The sequence below is a fragment of the Pelodiscus sinensis genome, unplaced genomic scaffold, assembly GCF_049634645.1.
Source record: "Pelodiscus sinensis isolate JC-2024 unplaced genomic scaffold, ASM4963464v1 ctg219, whole genome shotgun sequence".
Classification (NCBI taxonomy): Eukaryota; Metazoa; Chordata; order Testudines; family Trionychidae; genus Pelodiscus; species Pelodiscus sinensis.
This window is the reverse complement of record NW_027465929.1, coordinates 95309-102275: the sequence shown is the minus strand read 5'-3', so window position 1 is coordinate 102275 and position 6967 is coordinate 95309. Positions and strand designations below refer to the sequence as shown.

The 6967-nt window shown below is 74.0% G+C and overlaps 2 protein-coding genes across 2 annotated transcripts; one reads left to right on the top strand and one right to left on the bottom strand.

Annotated features, from left to right (window-relative positions):
• Nucleotides 1-8: 8 nt before the first annotated feature.
• On the bottom strand, nucleotides 9-1511 carry BCL2L12 (BCL2 like 12; the record flags this gene model as incomplete). The annotated part of the gene is given in 5 exon segments (XM_075916817.1): nucleotides 9-304; nucleotides 390-548; nucleotides 628-726; nucleotides 729-970; nucleotides 1216-1511. Coding segments are annotated over 5 exon segments (942 nt in total), but the record flags the coding sequence as incomplete, so codon positions are not given.
• Nucleotides 1512-1703: 192 nt separating this feature from the next.
• On the top strand, nucleotides 1704-6967 carry IRF3 (interferon regulatory factor 3). The gene is made up of 9 exons (XM_075916816.1): nucleotides 1704-2089; nucleotides 2712-2895; nucleotides 3640-3737; nucleotides 3921-3975; nucleotides 4696-4752; nucleotides 5248-5340; nucleotides 5464-5835; nucleotides 5919-6037; nucleotides 6310-6967. The coding sequence occupies exons 1-9, from the start codon at nucleotides 1925-1927 to the stop codon at nucleotides 6478-6480; spliced, it is 1314 nt and encodes a 437-aa protein (XP_075772931.1). The 5' UTR covers nucleotides 1704-1924; the 3' UTR covers nucleotides 6481-6967.

Sequence of the window (6967 nt, the reverse complement as noted above, 5' to 3'; positions counted from 1 at the left end):
AGGGCTGGGGGGAGCCCAGAGGCTGCGGGCGGGGGGGCGAGGGGCACCGGCAAGACTGGGGGGAGCCCAGAGGCTGCGGGCGGGGGGGCGAGGGGCACCGGCAGGGCTGGGGGGAGCCCAGAGGCTGCGGGCGGGGGGGCGAGGGGCACCGGCAGGGCTGGGGGGAGCCCAGAGGCTGCGGGCGGGGGGGAGGGGCTCTCGGCTGGTACCTCTTGGTTGATGACCCCGGCCTGCTGCTCCAGCAGGGCCACCAGCCTGCGTAGCGCCTGGTCCTTGGGGCTTTCGCTGGGCGGCTCCGGCAGAGCTGGGGGCGGAGGCAGGACTATGATCCAGAGCTGCCCCCAGGCGGTGCCCGTTGGGAGTGGGGGAGGGGCAGGAGCCCTGCTCACCTGGGGGCCCGGGGCCCAGCTCCGGGCTGAGGGGCCCAGCCACAGGCCCGGGGGAGCGGCCCTCCCGGGGGCTGCCGGGGCTGCTGAGCTGCTGCTGCACCAGCCGGTCCAGCTTCCTGGCGACGCAGGCGTAGAACTCGGGGCGCTCGGCTGCCTGGCCTGGGGGGGGAGCCAGGTTACAGTGGGGGAGGGGGGAGCCGGACGCCCGGGTTCCCACCCGGCCCCATGTGCCCCTTACCCAGAGGGGGGCGCTCCAGCGGCGAGGTGCAGTAGCAGGGGGTGACCGGCAGGGAACTGGGGGGAGGGGTGTGGGGGGGGAGGGGTGCCGACTCCTCCGGGGGGGCCCCTTCTTCCGCAGCAAGCCCTTCAAGGAGAACGCCCGGCGGTCCTTGGGGTGCCCCTCCCCCGCCGGCTCCGCGGGGGGGGGCGGGGGGTCCTGGCGGGGGCCGGGCCGGTGCCGCAGCAGCCGCTTCACGCTGGTCCTGAAGCCGTGTTTGCGCTCCTCCGCCCGGCTGATCTCCTCGTGCAGCGGAGTCCAGGGGCCCCCCGGGGGCGGGGCCGCCCCTGGCTCCGTGGGGCACCTGGGGGGACAGGTAGATCCTCCCAGAATGCATCTCCCGCCCTCACCTGCCCCACTCCCCTGCCGTGGTTGGGGGGGTGGCCACGCCCCTTCCCAGGTTGGGGGGGTTCACCCCATCACAGGCCCCTAGGGGGCTTAGACCCGCCCCTGCCTGTGCCCTGTGGGTCAGAGTTAAGGTTACAGTGACCTTGCCCATGCCCTGCCCTGGGGTGAGCCCCGCCCCCTCGTCTTAGCCCCGCCCCTTACCTGTGTGCCCAGCACTGGGGATCGTGGTAGCCGCGCCCCACGTGGCCCGGGGGGGCCCGCCGGCCCAGCGCCCCCTGCAGAAAAGCCTCCAGCACCAGCCGCGTCTCCTCCCGCAGCTCGCGGCGCTGCGGGGGGGGGCCCGCCATGGCCCCGCCGAGGGGAACCTCTGCCCCCCCCCCGCTCCCCCAGGCACAGACTTGCCCGCCCGGCTCCTGCTGCCAGGCCGGCGGGGGGGAGGGGGGGGCTGATGGGCCGGAATCAAACAGAGCCCCCCCCGCCGAACTTCACCAACTTCCCCTGTGGGACAGGGAGCAGGCGCCAGCCCCGCGGGGGCGGGGCTTGGGCCCAGGAGCCACGCCCCCGGGGGCCCTAGGAGGCGGGGCAAGCCAGCCTCACCCCAGAGGTGGCTGCATCCCCTGGACCGCGACGTTGCGCCCCGCCGCAGATCTTGCGCGCTGAGCTTCCAGCTCCCCCCCCCCCCCGCCGTCTGGGGGGAGGGGCGGAGCAGCGCCCCCCCCCAGCCCTGAGCACACAGACACCGTGTAGCAAAGTTTGGGGGTCACGTGGCCCGTGCGGGGCGAGTCACGTGGCGCGTGCGGGGCGGATTCAATTTCGCTTCCTCTGACGCAGGGGGCCAGGTGGGGCCGGGGGGGGCGCAGATCCCGGGCCCTATTCCCGCCCGCGGGCCCGGATCGGGGCCGGCCCGGCCATGGGGACCCCGAAGCCGCTGATCGTGCCCTGGCTGCGGCAGAAGCTGGACCGCGCCTGCTACCCGGGCGTGGCCTGGCTGGACGCGGGGCGCACCCGGTTCCGGGTGCCCTGGAAGCACGGGCTGCGGCAGGACGCCGCCCCCGAGGACTTCCAGCTCTTCCAGGTAGGGCCCGGGGGGGGGCAGCGCCGCCCTGCGCTGGGGGCCCATCTGCCCTGGTCTCCCGGCTTCGCCAGCCCCCCCCCCCCTCCCTCCCCGGGCAGCTCGCGCTTCAGCGCGCCTGGCGTGGGACCCCCGCGTCCAGTGGCCGGGAGTTCCCCAGGCGCACGGGCTCCCCAGCGCATCTCCCTTCGGCCCCCTCCCCTACCTCTGAACAGCTCCCCATTGAAGGCGGGGCAGGGGCACCGGCAGGGGCTGTGGGGGGGGAGTGAGGGGCACCGGCAGGGCTGTGGGGGGGGGAGTGAGGGGCACCGGCAGGGCTGTGGGGGGGGGAGTGAGGGGCACCGGCAGGGCTGGGGGGGGCCAGGGGCTGTGGGGGGGAGTGAGGGGCACCGGCAGGGCTGGGGGGGGCCAGGGGCTGTGGGGGGGAGTGAGGGGCACCGGCAGGGCTGGGGGAGCTGTCATTTTCCCCACCCTCAGGCCCTTCATGCTGGGGAAAACACCCTATCAGTGCCCCAGAGAGGGAGGGGAAACTGAGGCCAGGTTCCCACTCCACAGGCCCCCTCTAGACCTGCCCAATTGCCAGATGCCAACATCTGCTCTGCCCCCCTCCCCCCCACTCCCCCAGGACTGGGCCATTGACAGTGGCAGCTACCGACCCGGCCAAGATGCCCCTGTGCCCGCCGTCTGGAAACGCAACTTCCGCTCGGCTCTGAACCGCAAACCGGGGATCCGGGTGCTCCACGATCACAGCTCGGACTCTGCCGACCCCCACAAGGTCTACGAGATCCTGCCCAACGGGGCACAGGCTGGTGAGGGTTAGATGGGAATCCTGGGGCTGCACTGGCAGGGGCCATGGGTTCCCAGTGAGGGGCGGGTCAGGGCTGGGCTGGCAGGGGCTTCAGGTTGGGAGTGAGGGGCACCGGCATGGCTAGGGGATAGGCGGGGGCTGTGGGGCGGGGGTGAGGGGCACCGGCAGGGCTGGGAGTGCGGGGGCTGTGGGGCGGGGGTGAGGGGCACCGGCTGGGCTGGCAGGGGCTGTGGGGCGGGGCTGTGGGGCACTGGCGGGGTTGGGGGGTGGGGGCTGTGGGTCGGGATGAGGGGCACGGGCAGGGCTGTGGGGCGGGGCTGTGGGGCACGGGCAGGGCTGTGGGGCGGGGCTGTGGGGCACGGGCAGGGCTGTGGGGCGGGGGTGAGGGGCACTGGCAGGGCTGGGGGGCGGGGCTGTGGGGCACTGGCGGGGCTGGGGGGTGGGGGCTGTGGGGCGGGGGTGAGGGGCACGGGTAGGGCTGTGGGGCGGGGGTGAGGGGCACTGGCAGGGCTGTGGGGCGGGGGTGAGGGGCACCGGCAGGGCTGTGGGGCGGGGGTGAGGGGCACTGGCAGGGCTGTGGGGCAGGGGCTGTGGGGCGGGGGTGAGGGGCACTGGCAGGGCTGTGGGGCGGGGGTGAGGGGCACTGGCAGGGCTGTGGGGCGGGGGCTGTGGGGCGGGGGTGAGGGGCACCGGCAGGGCTGGGCCATACCGAGGGGCTGCCCACACGTGGCTCTGTGCCCCCCAGGTGTGGAGCAGCCCCCCAGCGCTGTGGTGCACGAGACTCAGGGGGACGCAAGCAGCCACGGCCTGGTGCGGTCGGGGGTCAGCGTCTCCTCCAGCCAGGTCAGTCCCAAGCTGGCCAGGACGTGGGACCTGGGGGAGGGGCTGGGCTTCAGCCTGGGTCTGGGCATGGGGTTGGGGGAGGGGCAGGCCTGGCTGGCTCCAGGGGACCTGGTGGTGGTGCAAGGAATCGTGGGTCCTGGGGGGTGGCTCCCCCTCTCTGACAGCCCCAAATCCCACCCCCAGGCGGAGGAGCTGGACGAGGTTCTGAACGCGCTGGCCCTCTCCAGCCCCGAGGAGGGTGAGTGCCCGGGGGCGGGGCCAGAGGCTGGGGTGATGGGCAGCTTTGTGTCGGGCCCAGCTCAGAGCAAGCAGCCCACCCCACCCCCTCCTGGGCAGGGAACCCAGCGCCCCCTTTCTCCGCTGCATCTGCAACCCGCAGCTCGGGGTCCCGCCCACTGCCCCCGCCCTGGCTCTGTCGCTGGGGAGGGGCCGTGCCAGGACCCGGCCCCCGGCCCCCCTCGCTGGGAGCCTTTCCCGCCCCATCCCCCCGGCCGACTCGGGCCGCTTGCCCGGCTGGAAGTGCCCGCCGCCGCCAAGGGAGCCCCCCCCCCCCAGCGGATCTCCCCGAGCCGCGGCCGATCCAACGCCCGCCAGCGCCCTGCCCCCCAGCGGCCCCCATCCCGCCAGGGTCCACCCTGCCCCTGCACGGCTCCTGCCTGCAGATCTGAGCCGCCTAATCCTCCTGGCCCTGCCTGAGCTGGGGAGAGGACCCCGGGGCCCAGCCCCCCCCCCCGTATCCCCACCAGGCAGGGAACCCAGGCGCCCCGGGGCCCAGCCCCCCCGTATCCCCGCCAGGCAGGGAACCCAGGCGCCCCGGGGCCCAGCCCCCCCGTATCCCCGCCAGGCAGGGAACCCAGGCGCCCCGGGGCCCAGCCCCCCCGTATCCCCGCCAGGCAGGGAACCCAGGCGCCCCGGGGCCCAGCCTCTCCAGCTGGAACCATCGGACTTTCTCTTCCAGATGCTCTGTGCTCTCCGCCAGCGCCGGCTGCCCAGTATGTCGGTGAGGTAGCAACAGGTGGGTCAGTGCCCCTGTGCAGCCCTTACCCCCCACCCCCCAAGCTCTGCCGGTGCCCCTCCCTCCCGCCCCACAGCCCCTGCCAACCCGGCCCTGGCCCCCTCCCTCCCTCCTGCCCCACAGCCCCTGCCAACCCGGCCCTGGCCCCCTCCCCTCCCTCCTGCCCCACAGCCCCTGCCAACCCGGCCCTGGCCCCCTCCCCTCCCTCCTGCCCCACAGCCCCTGCCAACCCGGCCCTGGCCCCCTCCCCTCCCTCCCGCCCCACAGCCCCTGTCAACCCGGCCCTGGCCCCCTCCCTCTGCCCCAGCCCTGCCGGTGCCCCTCCCTCCTGCCCCACAGCCCCTGCCAACCCGGCCCTGGCCCCCTCCCCCTGCCCCAGCCCTGCCGGTGCCCCTCCCTCCCACCCATGGCCCTTCCGGGGCTCCTCACTCCTGCCCCTCCCCCTGACAGCCCAGCCCTGGTGGTGCCCCTCACTTGTGCCCCTCTCTCCCCCAGGGGGCGCTCTCTCTCCAGAGCTGGGGGGTTTCCTTCCCCTGGAGCAGCCAGGCCTCAGCTCCCCGGACCAGCTCCTGGCCTCCAATGTGCTGGGTGAGTGTCCCACTGCCCCCTGCTGGCCGCTGGTGGGGCTGCACCCCGAGATGCTGCCGCAGGCGTGGGGGGGTGCGGGGCTATGGGGCTGCCCCCAATCTCACTCTGCCTCTCTCCCCGCAGTGACGGATTTCGAGGTGCGGGTCTATTACCGGGGGCAGCTGGTGCAGCAGACGCTGGTTCCCAACCCCCGGGGCTTCCGGCTGGTGCCCCCCGGCCCCATGCCCAGCCCCTGCCCCGAGCTGGCCGACGTGGTGCTGCCGGGGGCCGAGGTGCTGCTGGACCAGGTGCAGGCCAACTACATGGCCCGGCTGCTGCAGGGGCTGGGGGCCGGGGTGCTGCTGCGGGCGGAGGGGGCTGCCCTCTGCGCCAGCCGCCAGGGGCGCCTGCATGCCTATTGGGGGCGCACGGAGACCCCCACGCCAGGGGCCGAAGGCGGGGAGCTGCCCAAGGCGGGGTACGCCCCTCTCTACGACATGCAGCGCTTCGTCAGAGGTAGGGGGCTGGGAGCAGCCTGAGGGGTGGGGGGCCGGGGCAGTCCCCCCGCACCCGGCTGACGTGCCCCCTTTGGCCCCCAGAGCTGATCCAGTTCATAGAGGGGCAGGGCAGCTCGCCCACTTACGAGCTGTGGCTCTGCCTGGGGGAGGCCTGGCCAGACCTGGAGCGCCCCTGGAAGAAGAAACTCATCATGGTGCAGGTAGGAACCTGCCCCCCGCTGTGGCCCTCGAGGGCCTGCTGGGGGAGGGGCTCTTCCCTCCCACCCCCCCACCAGGGACGGGCCAAGGGCATTTGTGCCAGCAGTTCATGGGCAAAGGGGCGGGGGGAGGTTGGTGGGGCGGGGGCAGAGCATAACACTCCCCCTGGGGCAGGTGGGAGTGGGGGAGGGGAAGCAGCTGGCCCCAGCCAGGGGGGTGTCAGATGCTGCCATCTGGGCCCCCCTCCAACACCCGCTCTCCCCTGCACCCCCAGGTGGTGCCCACAGCCCTGCGGGCCCTGCACGAGCTGAGCCGGGCCCGCGGCGCCTCCTCGCTGCGGGCGGAGGGCGTGGAGCTGTGCATGTCGGCCTCGCTGGGGGAGGCCGGGCTGCTGGGCGCGCTGCGGGACTGGGAGGAGCGCATGGAGAGCGAGCCCTATGGCTAGCTGGACGGATGGACGATGCCCCGCCGGCGAGGAAAGGACGGATCTGGCCCTGTTCCTCGTGGCTGCTCGCTATATTCCCCCCCAGCCAGAAGCCCACCCCCACGGCAGGCCGTCCCTGCGTGGCCGACGGAGCATCTAGCCTCCAGCTGTCCATCACCGCCAGGCAAGCACCAACGCCAACCTGCTAGCGGTTTGAGCAGCGTTCTGCCACCTGACCGCCTCTCCCCCAGCCTGATCGGGCCGGGTCCAGCGGCTGCGGCTCGTGCCCCAGCCTGCAGGGCGTTTGGGCGTCCTCCACATCCTACCCTGCGCCCAGCCGAGGTCAGAGCGGGACTGCGGGTGGGAGGGGGCCGAACTCACACAGGTCTGCAAGGCTGGGAAGTTTATTTCACAATCCCTGTGGGCCCGGCCGCGCCCGCCCACCCCACACCCGAAAAAGGGTTCCAGGAAGAGATCTGACAAATAGATTCCTGCCGAGGTACGTGCA